Below are 23376 nucleotides of genomic sequence, written 5' to 3'. Positions count from 1 at the left end.
GAAAATGCTGACTGAAGCAATGTTGTTGTTTTTCTTTATATCCTCACTTAGAAAACTGATTTTTTTTCTTTTCTTTTTCTTCTTCTGTGCAATGCTCCTGTAGAGGGAATAGGCTCATAAAGATAGCAGTGGAAGTGGAGCCAGGAAAGTGCTGTAGATAGGAGGAACTCAAAAATGCCTGGGTTTGGTCAGGTCACATTTTTTTCTACTTTAATCATTCACAGAAGCAGAATCCAGAGTTGCAGATACAGGAAGCAAGAGCACATAGGTTTTCAGAGGGGAGGAACATTGCAAGACATCTTTAATTTATTTTGGTATTCTCCTGAAATGCAGCCTTATTACTACTGTAGGTTCCCCTTTGCCATATTAACAGTTCTAGAATAAGCAAAATTTCTTTTATTTTTTTTTTCCCCCCTTTTCCTCGCTTTTTTGGGCCAACTGAAGCCACATGGTTTTCTATGTAGCAGAAATGCTTTCTGGTAAACAGTGACACATACTGCAGTGGCTTAAGTGGCTCTTTCATTGTGATCTGCTGGAAGGACAGTGGATGTCCCAGCCACCCCATGGTAGCTGGGGAATGCAGCACACCCTTGGCTTTTTCGTAAGAGACATTTTCAGTTGAGCAACCCTTCTTCTTGTTGAAAAGCAGGTTACGTGCTCCCTATACGTATGACAAGTGTATTGAGTGTCGACATTCACCCTCTCTGCTGGTCTGGAGTACTATGCTGCAGTCTTGCTGGAGGATTAAATTATTCTTAGAAACAGTTCTTTTTTATTTTTCCATGGGCAACGCTTTTGGAAATGTTTTATGTGGTGATCCATCCTTGCAAGCTGGTCCTTTGCAGCCTGCGTAGCAGGTTTCCAGCTTCTTATGCTGTTTATTAGACTTAAACTGCCTTGAATACCGTTAGATACCGCTCCAAAAAGGATTCTTCTTCTGTGGAAATATACTTTTCAGAGTATTGAGTGCCTTAAAAGGAGAAACCCCTTCTTCTGCAGTGAGTGTGAGGGGAGAGGGAGCAGGAAGAGATTGCAGTTGAATCCTGCTGCTGGGTGACAGAGACTGAACGCATACGTCAATGTGCAGAAATAAAAACAAATCTAGGAGCTTGCAAATGGAATCCACCTTAAAGACAGTAGCTTGTTCCACCTTAAATATGTAATTTCCTCTAATTCCTGGCCATGTGCTGATCCTCATTTCCTGTCTTTTTTTTTTCCTTTTTTTTCTTTTCTCTCTCCCTCCCCTGGTTCGCTTCCCTCTGGAATAGTTCCAGTGCTCTGGAGCTGGAAAGCAGATGTGACTCTCAGACTCGCAGAGGCACAGAGACTTTTTTTAACATTCCTACAGTTTGAACCCGTTTTTTCCTTCATGTAATATAAACAGGGAGGGTTTTACAATCACCGAGGAACCAAATCACTGCATCTAATGCTGCAACCCTCTCGATTCAATGCTGTAGAGGCAAGATAGGTTTCTTCCTTTATTTTACCCTGTGTGCATTATGACTTTAAAAAAAAAAAAAAAATCATTGAGACTGTGGAGTGTAAGAAAGGCTCTGACCTGGGATCGTTCTTACTGCTGAGTGCAGTGGATCTGTGTGCTTCCCTTTATGATCATAGCTACCATTAGCATTTGTTATTTAGATCTAATCTTGTATCAGTTACTGTGACCTGGAGGTAATCTCATGGTACCTAAGTGGATTGCAGGCAAAATAAGTAACCATATGCTGAGCTAAAGCTTTTGTTGTATGCCTGCATCTTCATTTTGTGGTATGTTCTCAGCCCATGTGAATGAAGTGCAGCTGGGAGGTGTTAGCAGCACTGAAACAAAGAATGTAGGATGGAGTTTGAAATGTCTCCAGTAGGTTGTGAATATAAATGAAAGGAGGATACTTGTGATTCAACTCTTAAAGGTTGGAATGAAGATCATTACAGGTTCAGGACTTCTCTGACGATGATTAGCAGATGCCTTAGTTCTTTCACCTATAAAATAGTGAGATCAAATAGTCTTCTAAGGTGATGTTTGTAAAGGGCCTTGAGATGACCAGATTCAAAGGCTAAGGGGAAAAATGTGAGCCTATTTGATTTACATAATAGTTTTTATTTGTGGAGTTGCACAAGTAAACTGGCAGTTGCTGGCAACTACTGTTCAGTATTAACTTCAGGTTGAATTTACTAACTTATGAGAAGAAATAACCAGCAGCAGCCTCTCTACTGAGGGTGTGTTGCCCAAAGTTATTAACTGTACAGCTACTGCTGCTACTATTCACTGAGAGAAACTCTGTGAGATCAGAGGTGTCTGAAGCAGCGGGTTTATATGGGCTGATCCAAGTACATACAGTTGTCAGGAGAACTAGCGAGCCAGGACCTGCCTGTGGCTGCCTTTCTGATCTTAAACATGTTGCGCCTCCCACAAAGTAAGATGGATGTAAACCGTTTTTTCTTGTTGATTTTTCACAATCAAACGGTTGAAATTAACCTTTGGAACTGGAGCGCTCAGTGCATTGGCCAGTGTGGCTTTCTCACAGATTAAAACTTTTACATCTTTAGGTCATGTAAAGTTATAAATGTCCTTTAAAAAAAAAACTTCCCTGATGTGCAGGCAGCAGAAAGCATTGGTCAGTAGCTCTGCAAAAGGGCCATCTACTGCAAAAGGGGATGAAGTCAGAAGTCTCCACAGCTGGAAAATGGCACTGAGAGGTGTCTTGCCACAGTAGGGGACAAGGCATATATTGAGGGGGTGGGAGGGTTCCTTTTTTTTTTCTTTTTTTCTTTTCCTTGTGTTTTTCCCTTTCCTTTTTTTTTTTGTATTTTTTTGTTTGTTTTTTCCCTTTTACTTTTTTGTTGTTTTTTCCTTTTTTTTCCTTTTTTTTCCCCCTTTTCCTCTTTTTTGTTTGTGTTTTTTTGCTTGTTTGTTTGTGTGGGTTTTTTTGTTTGTTTGAGGCTCAGCAGAAAAGCCTCAAAGGGGACAGGATTGCATAGATTCAAATTGCATCTTGACATACTGTCAATGACTGGATGCTGTGTATCTGTTGGAAGTCAAATCAAGTTATTACCATTTTACTTCTTGTTAGTCTCCATATGGCAAACAAAGCTCAAAGCTGTTGGGATGCTTTCCTTTGACACCAGAATCTTTGGAAAAACTTGTCATTAAACTTTCTGAACAAGGAAAATCTCGTATCTTTGACTTCACACCTGCCTTCTGTCACACACGTAGGGAGAGACAGCATCTCTAATGTCCTGACTTATCTAGACGGGAAAAGGAAAGGTTTAGGACAGAAAGTTCTTTGTGGTCATTGCTAGAAGTACAGCAATTGTTTGCTTTTGTACAGGAAGAATAATGAAGTCTAGGGAAGCAAACCTACACTGCATTTTCCTGTTCTCAACATAAAGTCCCAGTACCACTCTAGAGTGTCTGGATGTGGTAAATGAGCCCAGGGTGTGTCCTGGTGCAGAAATCTCACTGCGAATCTCAGAATTGAAGTGTTGGCATGCTGGAGTTGCTCATCTGCCAGGAAATTATTTGCTGATATTTTCCCCCATTCCCTGGCTCCTTCCTCTACTGTCTAACAGATCTCCATTTTCATTAAAGATCCTTTGAGTCCACTGTTTTAACTTTTGTATTTCCTGCAGATTCTTGAGCACCAGGATTTCAATGGTGCCTCCTTTCCCACTTACCATTCAAGCATCTGCCTTGAGTATCTTGAGAGACTAAAGAGCGAAGGGTTTCAGTGAGTCACTCTGTAGTGAGTTAGGGTTTCATTAGGGAAAGCAGAGTTCATCCACATGGTCCTCCCCGGAGTCTGATTGTAATCTGAAATCCCTGCTGAGGTGTTAGGAATGGCAGGAGTTAGAAAAACCATCTTCCCAAAAGCCCAGTTGTGGAAGAATGACTTTGGTTTGAAGTGTAGCGTGAGCAGCTCAGGGCTGGTGCCCTGGGAACACACACTGGATTCAGGTGTCTGTTCAGATTTCCCAGTTTATTACTTCAAATAGCCCCTAGCTGGTTCAGGAAAATGAGTCTCCATCAAAGCCAGTTTTCCTTAGTCAAATTGTTTCTTGACCTTGCAGTGCTAGAGGCAGCTGCAGTGGTTTAAGAGTCCTATTTTCTCCCTAAGAGAAACAGATAATACATGACCGGGAGTTATAGGAGGAGGGATGGTGTTTATTGTAATTGCAAGGGGGGAGGCATACACAAGGGCCTTTAAACTGCAGATGTAGGAGCTCTGTACTGGGCTCTGTACACCCCTGTATTAGCCCTTTTCCATTTTGAATTGCTGGTAGGAAGTATCAAAACTATTAAAATATTTTACTCGCTAGTTTGCTTTTTTGCTGTATGGGCAAACACTGAACTTGCCTAGCACTGTCTAAAAAGGCATAAAGCAATCTGGTGAAGTCATTTGCCTTATGAGTAACTGTATTTCTTATCCAGAGAGACTCCTCCCTTAGGATAATTAGTGGCTTTTAATAGCAGTCCACAGTTCACTGCTAGCTCAGCTGACTTTGAGATGTCTAATCAATAGGTAATAAGTTAGTAGAGACCACCCACAAAATCTTATCCAAAACCTGCAAATTTTGTTTTGTTATCATCCATCACTTTTGTCTTAGCTGTTATACCTGAAGTATGTGAGAAGGCTGCGTTCAATGTGATGTTGGTTCCTTTTGCATCTGCAGGTATCTAGGCAAAGAGGGCTGGGCCCCAGCTTCGTATCTGAAGAAGGCTAAAGATGATCTTCCATCTAGGAAAAAGAACTTAACTGGGCCAGTGGAAATCATAGGAAACATCATGGAGATCAGTAACCTGCTGAACAAGAAATCATCCACCGACAAGGAAAGTCAAGCAGAAAACGAGACTGCAGAAACCCATATCACCAAGAAGGAAATCAGTTTGCCCATCCTGTGCAATGACTCTAATGGCAATGCCATGATGACCCCAGACAAGCAGGCTTCCAAACTGGCCCAGGGATCCCCAGCCATAGCAAGGATAGCACCACAAAGAGCACAAATAAGTAAGGCAGTAAAGTAGTCTGGGTTTCCACTGGCTCGCAATGAGCTTTTGTTTTCTACCTTTCAGCATTGACATTGCCTGTCAGCCAAGGTCCCGTGTGTCCCAGTATTATCGTTGAGTCCCGATGAGCAGATCTTTGTCTTGTCTGTACATCTGCAGGGACTCCAGGACATGGTCCTTCATTAGCAGTGATAAAATTTAACTTTGCTTTACACAAGGGCTAGCTGGTTCTTCTTTATCTTAGGCAATATGTATTTACTTTTTTTCTCTTTCCCAGAGAAGATTTTTTTCATTTTGAACACTCTAAAATGTGTCCCCCACCCCCAGTAATGCAGATGTGATGGTGTGTTAAATTCAAAGAGACCACCTCTGTCTTTTCTTGCATTTGTTCTGCTGTTTTCCTGGAGGGAAGTTGCTATAATGCTTTTACTACTTCACCTACAGAATGCAGATGCTAATGATAGTATGTGCAAGGAATGGCAAGATACTATTATATGATAGAGGACAGTGTGAGTGTTATTAATTTAGTGGATTACTTTTATTGCTGGGGGGAAAACTAGGTATTAGGCCAATTCTTTGCTGGCCAGTCTCCAATGGAGCTGGTCAGTTCCAGCAGAAAATAAAATCCACTACTTTCTGGCAGTGATTTCCTTTTAAAATTGCTGGCTTAGCTGAGTTGAATAGCTAAGCTACCTTGGTATTTCTAATATACCCTCATAGTTTCCTATCTTGTTTCATAGGAGTGCCTTAAATATTGCAAATACTGATTTCTAATATTCTCAAACTGCATAACAGCAGAGAGCTGCTGAAAAAATGTGTTTAGCAGTACTTAAAAAGTTAAATAAACTCTCCCTTTTCCTTCTCAGGTTCTCCAAATCTAAGAACAAGGCCTCCCCCACGAAGAGAATCCAGTCTGGTTTGTATTGGTTTATGGTATATGTTAGCAGTGGGTTAGGTGTGCGGTGCTTTATGAGACTTCTATACAGCTGTACAAGGTGTGAGGAGTGTCTGAGAGATCCTTTACTTGCATGCCTGTTCATTTTATTTTTCAAGTATTGAGCAGGCCTCTGGACATCCTTATGTTAATTGGGGATTTCTGTTTTCAGAGTGTTGCTCTAGCTAAACAGGTATTGAACTGGAGGGAGAACATCCTGAAGCTCTTAAATTCTCTGAGCATTAAAGCCCGTTTGACTGATTCAGAAGGTGTAAAGTTTCTCTTAATGTCTTTAGCCAAGACTGGATCTTTTGACCTTTTCTTCTCTTTAACAATTGAGCGTGTTTCCTTTCCTTCCATTGCCACCATCTTTGACGTGGCTAAGCTTCACTCTTTTGTATGCCAAAGTGACTTGGGATCTTATGGAAGGCTGTGTGCTACAGGAATGGCACCTCCCATGATTATCATCAAAGCTAGGATGCTGGAAGTTTGGACCAATTTAAGATTAGGACTGTCATCTTCAGATAGGAACTACTCAGTAGTCTGTTTGTACAAAAGTCATGCTAATAACTTGTTTATAACTAGGCAATACATAATGTTTAATCTTTGCTGTACCCTTTAGCAGCGGTATGTGACTTGTAATTTTTCTGAGATGACTCTTAACAATCTAGGTGAATAGCATATTAGCATTATTTTTCCTATTTCTCTTTGCATTATTTTGAATTAGACCGTTTTGGCAAGACTACTACTCTTAATCCCATGCTCAAAATAACAGTGATAATAGATGTGAAACCCTGAACATGTCTGCTGTTTCCAATTATCTTCATTTAATCCAAACCATCCTGTTATCTGAAGGCATTTTATTGTGCTGCACTTCTGCTGTATTTCAGCATTTATAGTGCAGAAACATCCAATTATAACATTGTTAGACACGGTTCCTAAGGTGCAGTAATGCATTCTCTGTGAAATGCCACATGCTGTGCATGATGAAACATGAATTGTTAGTTACAACTAGGATATCTTAAAAATGGAGGAGCATGTGAATAAAGCACAGTATGTAATTTGCCTTTCTCCCATTAGTGGGTTAGGCTTATTCTGTGTCTTTGGCTGTCCTGTGTCTGTCTGTGGCAGGTCAGACCTGTGTTCAAGAGATTCTGACATACTGCAGTTCTTGTATTAGAACCATAAGTGGTGAAGCGCAGAAGCTGTTAAGTTTCTCCATCATCTAGTCATTCCATAAATGAGCAATGGGCTAATCTGAAAAGTTTTTGATATTGAAAATCTTGAAAGGACTCTTATCCCATTTATTACCTTAAAAATAATGATAATAAATGTGACAGCTTAATGTAAAGGCACACTTAGCTTTTAGAAGAGTCTGGTATGCTGCCAGAATGGCTGTGAATAGCAGTGTCCTGCTTCTTGTGGAGTCTCTGCGGTATAAATGCAGGTCATGTTGGGACTGAGTTCTGGGTCTCTGTTATGGGGAGGAACTGGAATATTTTGATCCTATAATAAAGTCCTTCCTCTGTCCTATCACTTCAGCTGAGCAAAGCTCTTCATAGACGTCTACGATATCCTTGTTTCTTGCTGTAACAGATGCCCATTAGCTCATACCACTGAGTATTGCAGATTGTTGAAGAATCCTGCAGCAGATTAAGAGCAATAGTTCATGAGGTTTAGATTTTAAGGTGATATATTTGATGATAGGCAGAATCTATTATGAGCTTGTTGCCGTGCAATTTTCTGCAGTTGTAGCAAGCCATTCAGAACTGAGTCTTTCCGGACAAAACCTCAGAGTAAATGGGCTGTTGTTACTATGACTTGAATGGCAGCTCACGCTTTATGGCCTGTTGGTAAAATGTTTTATTGTTCAGGTAAAGATTATCACAGTTTTAATAGCTGGTGAAAGGGGCATGAACAGTGCGTATTTTGAAAGGCTTCTCTCTTGTGGCCCATCTCGATATATCAGCTTCCACTTTGGAGAACTGGGAAGTTAGCATTAGGAAATAGCACAGGAAGAAGGAAGAGTTTCAGTGAATAAAGCAAGTAGTTTTTCATACTGCTGTTCAGCCCACTGTTTCTTTGGTTTAATTGAACAAAACTTCCTATTTGCTGTAGGGCTTTCAGTTGCCCAAACCACCAGAGCCACCCTCTGTGGAAGTGGAATACTACACCATTGCAGAGTTCCAGTCATGTATCTCTGATGGCATAAGCTTTCGTGGAGGACAAAAAGCAGAGGTGAGCCTTAACAGTACAGCTGGAAAAATTGTAATATTTGGCTGTTACGGGGGACTGGATTGAAAGGGGAGGAGTGGAAAGCAATTGGTTGAGACTTTTGTTTAACTAACATGTTCCTTGTCATCTCCTAGGTTATAGAAAAGAATTCTGGTGGCTGGTGGTACGTGCAGATTGGAGAGAAGGAAGGATGGGCTCCAGCCTCTTACATTGACAAGAGGAAGAAGCCAAATTTAAACAGAAGAACCAGTACTTTAACCCGCCCAAAAGTTCCTCCCCCAGCACCTCCCAGTAAACCAAAAGACACTGAAGAAGGAGCAATTCCTGGAACAGTTTCTTCAGGAGATAGCCAGGACTCTCCCCACAAGCTGAAATACGAAGAACCTGAGTATGATGTGCCTGCCTTTGGCTTTGACTCAGAGTGTGAAGTGAGTGAAAGTCATCGTGAAGAGGGCACTCCTGAAAAAAGACTGTTTCAGCCTCTGAAGCCCTCTCCTGTGTCATCACTTCAGAAAGCAAAGTTCAAAGTAGGAGAGTCTTCAGAAGATGTTGCTCGTGAAGAAGAGACCATCTATGAGAATGAGGGATTCAGGCGTTATGTGGAAGATGCTTTATCCAATAAGGAATCTAGTGGAGATTCTGATTCTCAGAAAAGCTCCTCTCTCTCCTTGATCCGAAGGAATTCTCCATGTTCCAGCTCTCCTAAATCATCACTCATGAAGCTGAGGATGGATAAAAACATCCAGCCTGATCTTGGAAAATGTCACTATTCCAAGAGCGAGGAGACAAAACCAAGGTCAGCTTCAGATGTTGGCTTACGTAGCATGCCAAGAACAGGCATGAAGAAAGAGCCTGGGCAGAGTCCTTCCATTAGAGCAAAGCCAATTGTTAGGCCCAAACCCTTTCTGAACAAGGCAGAGTCTCAGAGCCAAGAAAAGATGGATATCAGCACTTTAAGGCGTCAGCTGAGGCCAACTGGGCAACTCAGAGGTGGACTTAAAGGTTCAAGAAGTGAAGAGTCTGAAAGCCCCCCACACACAGCTTCTGAGAACCAAGATGATCCTGTTAGGAGGGGTTCAGCTGATCTCATTACAACTCCTTCCCGTGGCATTTTGTGCTCTACCCATCCAGCCAAAACTGAGCAAGAAAATGACTCCAGATGTTTCTATGTGACCACTGAGTCATATCAAAAGGTACAGGATTCTGAAATTTGCTTCCCAGCAGGAGTAGAAGTGGAAGTACTGGAAAAACAAGCCAGCGGATGGTGGTACCTGAAATATGGAGACATGGAAGGCTGGGCTCCTTCCCATTATTTGGCTCTCCCTGATAACCAGAGAGAAACCACATCAGCAGAGACTGATGCCTCATTTGCCAGGAACAGGAAAAATGAAAACAAGTCAAACAGTTTAGAAAAGATAGAGAAGAGGGTTCAGGCTTTGAACACCATAAACCAGAGCAAACGTGCAACACCACCCATCCCAAGCAAACCTCCTGGTGGTTTTTCAAAACCATCAGGGCCTGTCAAAATGAGGAATGGTGTGAGGCAACTGGCTGTCCGGCCACAGTCAGTGTTTGTGTCTCCACCACCAAAGGATAATAACCTGTCATGCTCCTTGCGCAGAAATGAATCTTTAACAGCTACAGATCATCTTAGGGCCGTTCGTCGGAATTCTTCCTTCAGCAACGCGTGGTCACAGCCTGGTGACATGAAGGGAAAGCAGCCTGAGCGATCGAGTACAGAGGGCTCGGAGACCACTTCCAATCTCCCTACCCAGAGGAATGGGATTCCTGTGTCCACAGTCAGGCCGAAGCCCATTGAGAAATCCCAGTTCATCCACAACAATCTCAAGGACATCTACGTCTCCATTGCAGACTATGAAGGGGATGAGGAGACTGCAGGGTTTCAGGAAGGTGTCTGCATGGAGGTCCTTGAACGGAACCCAAATGGCTGGTGGTACTGCCAGATCATGAGTGGTGTGAAGCCATTCAAAGGCTGGGTGCCCTCAAATTACCTGGAGAAAAAGAACTAATATTGCAATATCTTTAACCTCCCTAATTTATACTGTTCCTGCTGTGTACATGTGGAAAAAAAAAAATTGCTACACAAAAAAATACACGTTTTCCTGTGCTCCAGTTTGTACAAAGGGACAAAGGAGTCTATGCTGAGGACAAATCTGCCATGTTCTGGAGAGGTTTGTGGGGTTAACATGTCATGAGAAACTTTGAGGAAGATGCAGCATAGTCAATGCCTTTTTGTGAAGTTGTTAATAATCTTGTGTGTGTAACAGGGTATAACATCCCATCTTTCCCATTATTGATAGGAAACCCAACGTGTGCCTTTTGTAAGAGAGAAAGAAATACACATGCATCTACTTGGGGAGTTTTGTGCCAAACTCTGTTTTACAATCTTGGCTCCCTTTCTCCTCATTCTTGTCCATATGTGGAATACCCAAGAGTTTTGGATGTGTTTTCACAACTTACAGTAAGAAGCAAATGGAAGTTTCTGAAACACAGAGGGACTCTAATCCTTTGGAGATGTTAACTTTTTTTTAACTGTTCTCAACAGTTGTTTGGTGCAGAGTTGGAGCCTTTTCATTGTGGAGAGACTTGGTCTCTGACTTCAGCTGTGTTTTTTTTGTTACTGCTAACTCATTGGAAAAGGCCATCAGGTGGTGTTGGTTGAGGGCTTTTTGTTTCCTTTTTTTCTGTCTTGTTCTTTAAGTTGGGATTTCAGGTGTTCTGGGGCAGCAATGCCTACTGGTGCTTGTAAAAACAAACCTACAAACCCCATGCTTAAGCACATTGATTACTTTGTAGGTTCCATATTTAATTCTGTGCCTGACCACTGCCAGGTGATCCTGGTTGATTCTCTTCCCAGAGCTGGGTTTCTGAGCTGGTCATAGCATCAAAATGTACAAAAGTCCCTTAAGACACTAAAGACAAAGCTGTCAAATGTGTTACTTCTGGTTTCGTGATCTGGTCTGAATCCAAGCGTGCATGGCCCACCAAGGTATTAGTTAGAAATAGCTGTAACCTTCTGTAACATCAGTGTTTACAATGAGGGGGGAAAAAAGCCATCGAACTCAGTCTGCACGTGCTTAATTTGTATATTTTTGGGAAATTGTTTTCTGTGTGTTGTGTTTGTCTTTTCTGTGCATTCTGGGTTTACTTTAATTTTTGGTCTTCTTTTACCAGAAGAGACTTAGAACTGACGTAGGAGCCAAATATATGTTTCTGTTCCCACTTGAATCGAAAAAGTACATTTGTACTGGAAAGTGTGCCTGGGCTTCCCAGGCTCAGAGATTTGATATTAAAGCAATTAGGTCTACAGTGCATCTAACCAGGAGGCTGCCTCTTCTAGTTTCATTTCTGTTTACCCTTCTTAACTCATGCTTTGAAATGTGACACATGGTGGGGGTATAGTGGTGGGAAGTGGAAGAAGCATCCATTGGTAAAGGCTGGGAATATGGAGTTATTAGTGAGGCAGCCAACTCTTGTACTGTAAACATCATTGGCTAAATCCCTACTGTACTTGAGGAAGCCATGCCTTTTTTTTTTTTTTTAATGGCCTTGTTAATCACTCAAGATAAATATCTAGTTCCTTTAAGTAATAGGCAGCGTTGTAAATCTGTTTTAAGGGGCGTGGGGCAGACCATTTCACTACTGGTTTACACAAAATTACACATGCCCTTTTATCCACCCAAGTTTCATACTGATTTGGCTTGGAAGGCAAAGGTTCTAAAGATTTTTTAAGAGCTGGGATCAAGGGGCCGAGTAAAAGACCACAATAACATCGTGTGTTACTGGGGATGTTTCTCTGCCAAAAAAAAATTACACAATTTATATGTTGTTCTTGTCTTTATTTTTTGTTTTCTTGGTGGTTTGGTGTTTTTATTAATTTCCATGGTAGTATTGAGAGTTGCCTACAGCTAACCAGACTGGTGTCCTTTTGCTAGATGAAACAATGTCCAAGTGCCACAACTGGCTACGAACAGTGCTGTGGTTCAAGCAGCTCTCTGCATCCAAATGGGGAGGAAGGGTGTTTGGTTGGGATCCCTTTAAATTGTGGTGGCAGGAGGAGGGGGAGTATCTGTTTAACAGCTCGTATCACAGTGTACAGGGGCCTCTTTGTACCTTAATGTCTTACCATATAATATATATAGAGAGATATCCAGTTAGCTACATCTTACTGGATGTGTTTCTGAGGCACTGTGGCCCTGTCTCTCATACTTCTCCTCATTTTTAGTTGTGCTAATATGGTAGCAGCCATAAAAGACTGCTGGAGCTGTTGCGAGATTATAATAAAAGTATTATATTCTTCTGCTGGACAGTATTAAATAGAGCAATACATAGAGTTATCTGCTAGATTGCAGTACTAATAGTAGTGACTTAGTGACTCGTATTAATGTTGTTATGATTTATTTTAACAATAATGATGCGGAAGTGGTTCATTATTTTGAATTAATGCACTTTAACAATAAAAAAAATCCAAAATGGAAGCCAATGCAAAGAACTTAAGTGCATTATTTAAAGGTGCAGTATATAATTATCATTTTCTTGAAGCACATATTTATTAAGAATTAACTTATTATTTAAAATATTCTAAAGTTTTGTTTAAAGACATTCCCACTAGGTCATCTCTTTGGGGGGATGTAAAAGCACAGCTCCCAGATCTTCTGCATTGAGCCACTGAATTCTCTGAGTACAGTGTGGCATGGCATGAGGAAAGCAGCATGCAGACAGGAGAGCCTGGGCTACTAGAAATACTCACATTTGGCATCCAACAAAGCTGAGCCCAGAGCATCTCTGAACTGCAGGAGTCCTTGCAGGGTTTAGGGTGGCAAAGCCACTTTTGGCAGGCAGTTGCCTGGCTGCATGTGCCTGGCATGAGGCTGGTCCCCAGAGATGTGGGATTGCTGCGAGGCTCAGGCTGATGTGAGGGTTTTAGGATCTGCCTGGGAAACACAGGCCAGCTCTGTAACAGACATTAGTCTGTCCTGCAGCTCCTTTTCCACCTTGCGAGCTCCTGGCAGTGCAGAGTGAGGGTGCCTGTGGTGCTGCCAGGGTTTTCTCAAGCAGCAGCCCAGGCCCATGGCTCAGTTGCTCCTCTCCACCCCCGGAGGAGAGGCCGGAGCCTATAGATAGGCTGCAAAGCCACGCTCGTGGCCTCCCTTTACTCCACCTGCACCAGATAAAAGCTTGGAGTTTGATGAACTACTTGATGCTAGAAATGAATGTGGGCCACTGCCTGGCACACTGGGCTTGCTGCCTGATGGGAGTACTTTGGTTTGGACTTCCCTTTACTTGGTGGCTGTTCTGATTGCTTGTGTTTAAAAGGGCACTTTTAAAGCAAATAACTCCCCAATGCATTTTTTTTTCCCCTCCTATCTTACTGTTGTCACAGCGTCTCTCACTAACCTTTTTTTTTTTTTATTCTCTCAACTGAGAGACTTTAGGAAAAGAACTGTTTTGTTCCATTGGCGAGCAGCTGGTTTTGGTCAGCTCCAGGGACAGGTGAAACAGCAAGCCCTTTCTACTGTTAGCTGTGAAACAGAGGGAAAGGCCTTAAGCTAAATCAGAAAAGCCAACTGCATGGCAGGAAAACCTGGCAGGGTGCCTCGGAGAACAACGTAGTGCTAGAAGTGTTTTAGCTATTTTCTAAAATGTTAATGTTGCCTTAAGCTTTATTTACTAAATTCGTCAGAACTGACACTGGATCAAGAGCAATATTTAAATGTAACATACACCTCAGTGAACACTCAATGCAGAAATCAATAGTACTGTTTAAATTTCTCTTTTTCTGGTTTATTCTTGAACCAGACTGTTAAGAGGAAGAGCTGCGCAAGGCTTGGACAAAGCCATTTGCAGCGGAAGGGGGCCCTCCTCTGGGGAAGAGGCGGCTGCTGTCACCACGTTGCTCTCACCCACTGTCCGTGCTTTCCGAAAAGTCTCGAATTTGGACCAGCAGAAAATCCAAATTCCAATGCCAGAGAAGAAAATTTAAGAATGTGAAAATTGTGTCTTGCTGTATACTGCAACTTTAATAATAATGAGCACTTCTGAGTTCGTTATTGAGGTTTATATAATGCCTGAAAAGTTTAATTGCTGGTTTCTCTTGTCTCCCCTTTCAAAACACTTTCTCATAACAGCAAGAATAATATGTTTTTGTTAGCAACCTTTGCCCATGGGAGGCAATTCCTGTTGTTTTAGCCCTCATGCCTTGCAATGGGTGGATGTTGTCATATGTACCAGTCCTTTGCAAGCCAAACTTTTCAAGATAAAAGATACAATGGGCCATCGCATGCGGGGATGCTTAACTGGTGTGTCAACAGGAAGTTTTCAAATCAATGTGTACAATAATAGCAAATACAAAATAATGAAGGATTTAAATTGGCTCACGGTTGGACTCTTAAAAGCGGAATTTCATGTCTGCACGGGTGTAACTAAAATAAATGGACTTGGCCCTTGTGGATACGCACCCCAAAGACTCCTTCTGTTATGATGCTATAAAGTTTGACGAAGGCATTATATAATTGTTTTCATCACTTTCAGATCTTAATGGATCATATTTTATTGTAATATATATTCATTGCTTTCCTCAGTTAAAAAGAAAGTTACTGCTTTTATCTTATATGAAAAACAAGGGAATTTGATAAAACATTCATTATTTTCATATTACTAGTATTAAAAGGATAGAGCTAGTACTATTTAATTTTAGATCTTCATAGCTATCTGGTTAATAACTCATATTTCCCTGTGTTGTATCGTAGTAGTTTTTTCTATTTTTTTCCCAAATACTCTGCATTCTTGAGAAAAAACAAATCCAATGAGTGGATAAGTGCAATATTCATAGAATAAACAGGCCCCTCATCCAGGACTTGGAGTGGAACGTGCAGTGTGAAATGTTTGCAATTCTCTATTCATGCACTCTTAGGGGAAGGGGAAATGCAAGGGAGGGGACAGCTGGATGATGAAAACAGGACCCTTGGGTAGGTAGGGACTGATAGCTGGGGTAGTTCAGGGTGGCATGGCTGCTTTTCATTAAAAAAGCATCACCTGTTACTGAAAGTATAAGGATTATGCAGCGTGTTGCCAGGATTATGTGTAGAATGTGCATTAACATCCTTATCAATACAGGACTTCTGAGCTATGCTTAAACACTCTGTATGTCATCCATGCATGTTTGTGTTTTCTGGTATGTCTCTGCTGATTATGCCCTCTGTTATGCTTCAGAACTGATGATCACTTCAGAAGGGAAAATAATTTTGCTGGTGCAGTTCCAAGTTTTGATACTGTATTGTTACTTGAGCTATGGGAATAGTTTTACAAGTTCTTATTTCTTTTTCTTACTGTTAACCTAGGAAAAAAAGTCCCCATTTTATCTGGGTTATTTATCACCTGCAGAATTTCACAGCCAATATGAGTATTGATTTCATTTCTTGGCTTGGAAAGGCTCATCTCTTGGGTCCAAAATAAAGCTGGGTAGAAACTTTGTTCTTCAAAAGAGGATTTGTCTTAAATTTGAATAGAAGGAGAACTTCCATTTGTCCAAAATAATGTGACGGCAAAATCTACTACCTTGGAAAAACGGAACTGTTTTTCTAAGATGCAAGAGAAGTGTGAAGACCAGAACATTTGATTCCCTGGGCTGTGGGAAGTACATCCCCTGTGGCTCTAGTTGGTGTCTCTGGAGAGAGGGTGCACCTCAGCTTTCTGCTTTGGTCCTGCTATTCTTAAGTTGTCAAAAAGCCTTAATATTACCAGAGACCTTTGCATTCAAACAGAAAAACTGAATTCTGCAGCTCTACTGAAATAGTATCAATTACATGACTTTGGAAAACCTCTAATACTTTATAAATGAACCAGGTTTTGAGGAACCAACTTAATGCTTTTATGTGCTCTTATTTAAACTGGCAAGAAGTCCATGAGCATCAGTAGAGTTACACTGACAGAAGACCTGCGGTGGAGTGAAGTACCTTGTGTGCACTTGGCATGGACCGTTCTCAGCAAAAGCAAGTGCCGTGCATTTGGTTCCTACATCTCCGAAGGGTGCACAGCGCCGCTGAGCCTCGGTGCCGCCGTGCTGTGATCCACTTCCCTGCAGGTCTTACAGCTTTTTAAAACCAACTGGAGCTTTGCTGCTATTTGCCGGTGGATTCCCACCACCGGTGGTTCCGTCTCTGGCAACTTCAGATGCTATTTAGCTGTGTAGCAAAGTGCTATGTATGATGATCTGAGAGCAAATGTTTGTGTAAGTTATTTTATTTTCATTTGCTTTTAGTTGCTTGGTAGAAGCAGGGACCACCAATGCAGCGATGCATGAAGAAAGTGTCTGCACGCTGTGTCTGTTTGGCCTCTGCTAACTCTGCCCAGTGCTTGTATTTCTCTTTCTCTCCCTCTGTGTTGCTCAGTGGTCATGTCTGTTGTGTGTCTGTAATTTTCACATGAAGTACTGTATGTAGGGCTGGATCCAGAAGCCTGCAGTCAATTGACTTTGGGTTGGGATGTAGGTTGCTGTTGCTGCTTTTCCTCCTCTGTCTTAGACCAAGCTCAGAGCAAAGCACAGATGTCTGTAGAAAGTAACCTATAACTCTGCTTTGGGGTGTCAGTTTTGTGGGGTGTGCCTGCATTGCCAAGAGTGGAGCGAGGACATCTTTTTCCTTGGGTGCCCTCACATCAGGGTTAATGCTCCACAGCGATCCCTGAGGTGAAAGTCACACTGTACCACATGCAGACCTGACTGGTGTGGGCAAAACAAATTCGTTTCTCCCGTTTTATAGTGTCAGGGCTGGGCTGGTCCCATGAACCATGTTCTTCATTTGTTCTTGCATCAAGGTAGTGTTGATTCTAGTTGGAGAGTGCAATTTTTTTGTGTGTGTTTGTTTTTTTTTAATGAATTTGGTTTAAAGCTTCACACTGGCGTTTTACAGACCTGTTCTTGTCAGCATAAGCCACTGTTGTCCTGAGTTGAGACTCCTGTTTGTTACTGAATCGAAATAATGGGAATTTTGATGATAATTTGGAAATACATTAGAGGTAACTATATTGGCAGGGGAGGAATAGATAAAATATGAGGAAAAATATGTTTCTAATAAGGCCATAAATTATTTGGTCTGGCACTGCAGGTGCTTTCTCTGTATAGATGGTTTTAGTACATCACTGCTCTGTGTTAGGATTTTTTTATCTTTGAGAAAAGTTGAGTTTGTCCATTCTGTGATATAGTAAGGCTATCTGTATCCTGAGGCAAATGATCCACCAAAGGAAGACAAACATGGGTTAGGTTTTTGTTGTACTTGAGGTGGTTTGTGTGTCTGGGAGTTTGCATACACTGGGGTTCAGCCGATGTAGTGGGCAAGACTGGCTTGTTCCAGGCTGCCCGTATTGCTCCTCTGCAAAACACCCCAGTGCTACTGGCCCTTCTGGGAAAATCTTGGGTTTAGAGATCTTTCCCTGATGCTCAGTTATTTGGTTACAATGGTACCAGTCTTGCTTCATGAAGGAGAAAAACAGAGGGGAGGGAGAATCTCTTGGCACTGTAGGATAATTTTTAAAATATAACATTTAATATTAAAATAAATATTTCATGCTTCTTCAGATATTCCCCTTCAGAGCTGTGTTAGTGACTCTGTGTTTGATGTCTGAAATTTAAACAACGTGGCAGCTTTCTCTGTGCAAACAGTTCTTTTGTGGTTTGAGAGCTTGTTCTTGAACTGCTTTTGGGTCACCAGGGAGGTAGTAATAAATAAACAAAATCCCATCATCACCCTTGGGGTTCAGACTGGGGGGGTCATCAAATTTTGTTCTGACTCTGGGTCTCCCTGAGCTTCCAGACTCTGTTTGTTTCTGTCCCCTAGAAGCAGGAGAGAAGATAATAGTGCAGTCACTGGAACTTAGCCTATGACAATTGGTGAACTGGAACAAATGAAAAAGGAATTAAGAATAAAACTTCTTAAAACATGAAATATTTCAGTGAATCGCTGACTTAACTATTTCCTGCCTTGGATTTTCAGGGGTGGGGGTGAAGTTATAATTGTTTCCAGTCTCTCTAGGAGGATTTTTTTTCTGCAGCACACTAAATAGGCTTGCTGAAAAGTCTTGCTCATTACTCATGGTGAGTTCAAACCTGGAATGTTGCAAAAGCAAAGTGAGCGTAGCATTACAATGACTTTTTTGTACTGAGGGTCCAAACAGTATTGTGGGGTCAATAGTGTACAGCGTAGGTGCATTTCTGCTATCTGGCTAGCTTCACAATACATCAGTGCCTTTATTGCAGATTTAATTGCGGACAGCAGCACTCGTTACTCTGCCTGCGATGTTTGGGGAGAATCAAGCAGATGAGCCTCCTCAGTTAAGACTCAATATTGAATTTCAAGTCTTGCCAGCAGTTTGATTGATTGTTGCTCAGGCTAAAGTTCAGATGCAGATAGCTCAGGGTGGGTGTTGAAAGCAGCTCAGCTGGACGTGTACATCTGTAGCTGTTTTCAGAGTTGTTAATTAGCCCAAACTGTATCTGGAAATGATGGGTAGTCAGTTATTGGGAACCTAAACCTGTTGTTGAATGAGGACTGAAATCTAAGCAGTTGTGTTCCCCTGCATTAGCAGAGCAATTGAATGTGTCAGGAGGGGAAACTCCTGTGGGGTTTGCTGTCCTGAATTTGTATGTGACCAAAAAAAGAAAGAAAATCAATCTAGGCCTGGTCTAATGGAGGTTTTGCAGTGGGTTTCCCAGATGGCTGATGTTCTTAATGTGACCTTGAATATTAGATGCCGTTGTCATTTGTGTGTTGGGGTAGCACTCCATTTTCTAGTGGTTAGGTGGTGGGAATGTACCTACCTGGTGGGAGCTTGGGAGAGTATGTCGGTGACCAGAGATAGAGAAACGTGTGGCTGGTCTTAGTGTGTGTGGTCAAGTTGGTGACACTTTTTTGTCTTTGTTCGTTTGTTTTCTTTTCAACATGGGAACCATTCTGTCTGTTCTGTTTGGGAAAGGGTCTAGAAGTTGGCATGGTTTCTTTTGCAGTGTGAGAAGGAATAACTGAGAGCCTTTTTTGTTTGTTTGTTTTTCTTTTTAAGAGAGTTTATGGGCAGGAGTCCATTCAGTTTGTTTTGGGTTGCAAGTAAGCCAGAAGAGGAAGAAAATGAGTCTGGGGAAACCCTTTTTTGTGATAACAGCTTTGGACCATATTTTCTTGTGGCCTCTGATCCAGCTCCCCTGAAGGTAGTGGAGTGAATATTATTCATCGTGCAGATGTTAGAGCTTTTGAGCAAGTATTGATTCTTTCAGAGCTGGCAGGTATTTGACATTCATGACATCACTCCTTAATGTTCCTGTAGCAAATGTGAGCTAGAGACATAAATAGTAACTGCAGCCTCATGCATTGTCCAGTTTTTGTTTAATAAACTGAAGATGGTGACCAGTTGGATAAAACTGTTTGTACAGTGAACAGCTCCTGCAAGGGTCCAGATGTGCTTGGGTCTGAGATGCTTTCCTAGAAAGCATGTGCATGATACAAAATTTTGCCTTTCTCAGTCATCCCAGTAAAATTGAAACTCAGAAAAATTACATTTTTTACACTTAACAGTACCTATTGCCATTGATGGCAAGAGTTATTGTTAATTGAGAGGTCAGATGCTCCAATCTGTCTGAAATGACACAGAACAGAAGATATTCTTGTGACTGATCCCTGAGTCTGCGTGTAAACGTGGTAGATTTGGTGCACATTGGAGTACTAGTTAACAAAGATAAGTAACTTCTCTATGGTCCAACACAGAAGATGCATTATCAGTGGAAAACAGCTTTCTTTTTTGCCAGATGACCCTGCAGAAATGTCCCTCAAGCTTTAGCACAGATCACGTGGGGAACTGTGATGATTTAGTTCATACATGTGGTACTGTGGACCTGGTTCTGGACTAGGACAATAGAAGTGCGTTTCTCTCCCAGTGAGTATTTATGAAATCACAGCACAATGTTTTCATTGCTTTAGATTTGTCAGTGGTGGGGGGAAACAGTTGTGCAAAGCATCTCTTCCCTCTAAATCAGACTTGCAAACTTAGTGCCCTATTCAGAACTGTTTTCAGTCCTTGTGGTTATGTCACAGGCCAAGTGCAGTAAATGGGGCGTTGAATGTCACCAGATATCCCTGTGTGGGACAGGACCAGCTCACGTGGGGCTGCCCTGTTCTCCTTGACTGCCCAACAGCCATGTGCCATGCCCAAGTGCTTGCTTGGAGAACTGCGAAACAATGTAAAGTAGTTGAGGTTTGGGGGTTTTCCCTAGAGCAGCACATTCTGAAGCACTGAAGTTAAAACCAAGTGTTTGTTTGAGGGATTTTAATAATGTCTTTGCCTGCAAAGGTGAAAACTCTGCATGGGTCATTCAGTGGGAAGTGAGAAAATACACATTGTCTCAGGCAATTGTTCATGTGAAAATGCAGAGCAAAAAACTTCAGATTGCTATGCCTAAAAGTAGATCTTGGTATTTTTCTTCAGGCATTTATTAGAGCTGGTGGTATCTTGGAATTGAACAGCAGTTAATATTGGTTAATTAAGACTGCTCAAAAACTACAGGAGGAAAAGAAAAGACAAGTTGAGGTTCTGGACACTTGTAGAGGAGGGAGTTGCAATAAATGTAAAATATTGTCAGGTGCTTTATGAACAACTTTTTTTTCCCTAGGATTGTCAGAGAGCCTTGTGACTGTATCCAGGCCCACACCAGTGCTGTGGCACAGCAGCTGGGTATAGACACCTCTCTGCAAACATTCCTGGCCATGCATCTGTGACAGGCATGCGTGTATTGGAAAAGATGACCCTAAAAAGGGCTTGGAATAAATTATACTCAGTAAGAGTTCCTGATTTACATGTGCCAGATATGCTGAAATAACTTGCATTTAGGCAACCTTAGCTCCTTCCAGGAATCTGTCATCGCACGCCCTGACAGTCACAAGTGCCACAGTCTGCTGTGCTTTGGAGGGTGCAAGGGCTATTGTAAAGGGAAATTTGGGATTGTCACTGCCATTCTTGTTCTTCAGCCATGCCCAAAGTCAGAGCTCAGCCGGGCCAAAGTGGGGTCAGGCCCTTGGCACAGTTTGGCATGTCCCACCGGACTGAGCTCAGCTCTGACGAGTGCTCTTGATAGATGCTGGCGGGGGTGTGCGCCACTGCAGACTGATGATGCTAATGATGCTCTTCTCTCCTCTCCCTGTGCGCAGGACCAGGGCAGGTTGCAAGGGACTGCCAGAGTTTGAGGGCTGTTTTCTCAGAGTTATCACAAGTTCTTGCAATGTGAACCTCTAATGTTTTCAAAGACTCAGGCAGAAAGGACATGCTAAACAGACTGTACCTGTCATCTCCCAGTTCATTGATTGCTTGGACCAAAGGTGGTGCTAAATCTGATCTTTGTCTGTAATATTTATATTTTGTTGGACTTTTTTTTTAAGTGTTTGATAAAACAGATGCAGTGTCCTTCTTACAAGAGAGATTTAGTCCCAGCTTGGGACATGGCAAAACTCACTGGACCTTCAGGGTCCAGAATTGTTGCTTGTTAACATTTGAGCAGGCTTGCAGTGTTCTGGGGGGAGGTGGGAAAAGGGTACTCTATCTTCACATGCTTGCAGACTGTAAGAATTGACTTGTTTTTTGGGTTTTGTTTGTTTGTATTTTGTTTACACTGCCTCTTATGCCCTAAGGAAAAATAAATTTTTGATCTTTTTAATTGTGATCCAGTTGGTTTATTTTAATTTTTTTCAAGTGTTTATCAATCCACTGAATTTAGCTTTCTCAGAATAATTTACATCTTATGTGTACATGCAACTGCAAATTTCATCTTAGGCTTAAATGGATAAAGTGGCTTCTCTCGTACCCTGGCCCAGAGTTGTTATCCTATGCTGTATTTTGTCTCTCTTCTAATCCACAAAATTTTATGGACTGCTTACCTCTGCCCTCAAACATGAAGACCTTCTGTCTGTGTTCAGCAAGATCTTAAGGTTTAAACTACTCTGTCAAGGTGTCTTTTGGAGAGGGATGTGGCATCAGATATAAAATACAAAGAAAAGCATCCTTTTAGATGAGCGACCCTTTGGTTCTGTGATGAAAGGGTTGCTCTGCAAGTTGACATGAGCCCTCAACACCCCTGTGTCCATGCTGCAGAGCCAGGTGCCGCTTGAACACGGGGTATTCAGGTCTGATCCTGCAAGGCTGCTGGGCCCTGCTGACTCCTCTGATCTGGCTTTAAAGGTTGGAGGTTCCAGATGACTCAACAAATAGAAGTTCTTTGCTGTGTGAAGCAGCAGACAGATAAAACTGTAGTTTCTCCTAATGGATCCCTGCTCCTTATGCAGGACATCTTGCAGGGGTGCAGAGGGCAGTGGATTGGGGAATGTAATAGGCGAGCGGTTTGTAATAGGGCATGTAGTAGTAAAGAGGAAACAGGTTTGGTTTTTAGCACTTCAGTCCCAACTCAGCTATAGGAGCCCTCGGTGTTGTCTGCTTCCCTATTGCCTGTTAGCAGTTTGCGAACCTGTAGGTGAAAGGGGCTATGCCTAGTGCTTGGCTTCCACCTTTGAAAACAGGACTGCAGAGGGGCTCTGACCCTCCCCAACTTATTGTCCCTGCAGCAGAGAACGACCTGAGATGAACGCTTCCCTCATTTTAGCATGGGGCTATGTCTTCACTGTGTGATGTGGCACTTCACAAATATCCTGCAGAGAAATAAGTCTTGCCCAAGCCCTCTGAAGGATGCCAGGAATTAGATCTGAGGCAGCTTGCAGTCTTGGGCATTTTGCAGCACAAACTTAGTGACTAATGTGCCTGAGAACTGTGCCTCCTTCTCCCCTGTGTGTGGAGTGAGCCAGCCAGCTCAGGGTTGAAAGGGTTTTTCTGAACTGGTGCAATAACCATATACTAATGTGTCCCCATATTGTATGTATATTGTAACCCACTGTTAATTGCTCTTTTCATTCCCAGTTTTTCTCCAAGAGCCATGACCAGAGCACTCAGACTAAATTTCTCTGGTCCTGCTTATGTGTATTTGTAGTATTTGTGAAAAGGAGTATTATCAACCTTTGGAGAACGAAGGTGGGAGCGGGGGGCGGAAGCAAAAAACTGTGTGTGCCATGCCGGGTGCGGAGCACCAGGTGGCGATGCTGGACCAGCTCTGCCGCTCCTGGACCACTTTCGGAGCATCTCTCCTTCGACTCCTCCGTCC

General features: G+C 42.2%; 1 protein-coding gene across 4 annotated transcripts in view; it reads left to right on the top strand.

Annotated features, from left to right (window-relative positions):
• SH3PXD2A (SH3 and PX domains 2A) overlaps nucleotides 1–21891 on the top strand; it is a 266897-nt gene extending 245006 nt beyond the window's left edge. For all 4 annotated transcript variants that reach the window (XM_065843086.2, XM_065843084.2, XM_065843083.2 and 1 more), the window contains 4 exons: nucleotides 4672–5006; nucleotides 5872–5921; nucleotides 8058–8177; nucleotides 8309–21891. In XM_065843086.2, coding sequence (XP_065699158.1) covers nucleotides 4672–5006; nucleotides 5872–5921; nucleotides 8058–8177; nucleotides 8309–10204 — 2401 coding nt within the window. In that variant the 3' untranslated portion in view covers nucleotides 10205–21891. The remainder of the gene's footprint in view (nucleotides 1–4671; nucleotides 5007–5871; nucleotides 5922–8057; nucleotides 8178–8308) is intronic.
• Nucleotides 21892–23376: the final 1485 nt, after the last annotated feature.

The sequence above is a fragment of the Patagioenas fasciata genome, chromosome 8, assembly GCF_037038585.1.
Source record: "Patagioenas fasciata isolate bPatFas1 chromosome 8, bPatFas1.hap1, whole genome shotgun sequence".
NCBI lineage: Eukaryota > Metazoa > Chordata > Aves > Columbiformes > Columbidae > Patagioenas > Patagioenas fasciata.
The sequence above is the reverse complement of the archived record's forward strand: the minus strand, read 5'-3'. Positions and strand labels throughout refer to the sequence as shown.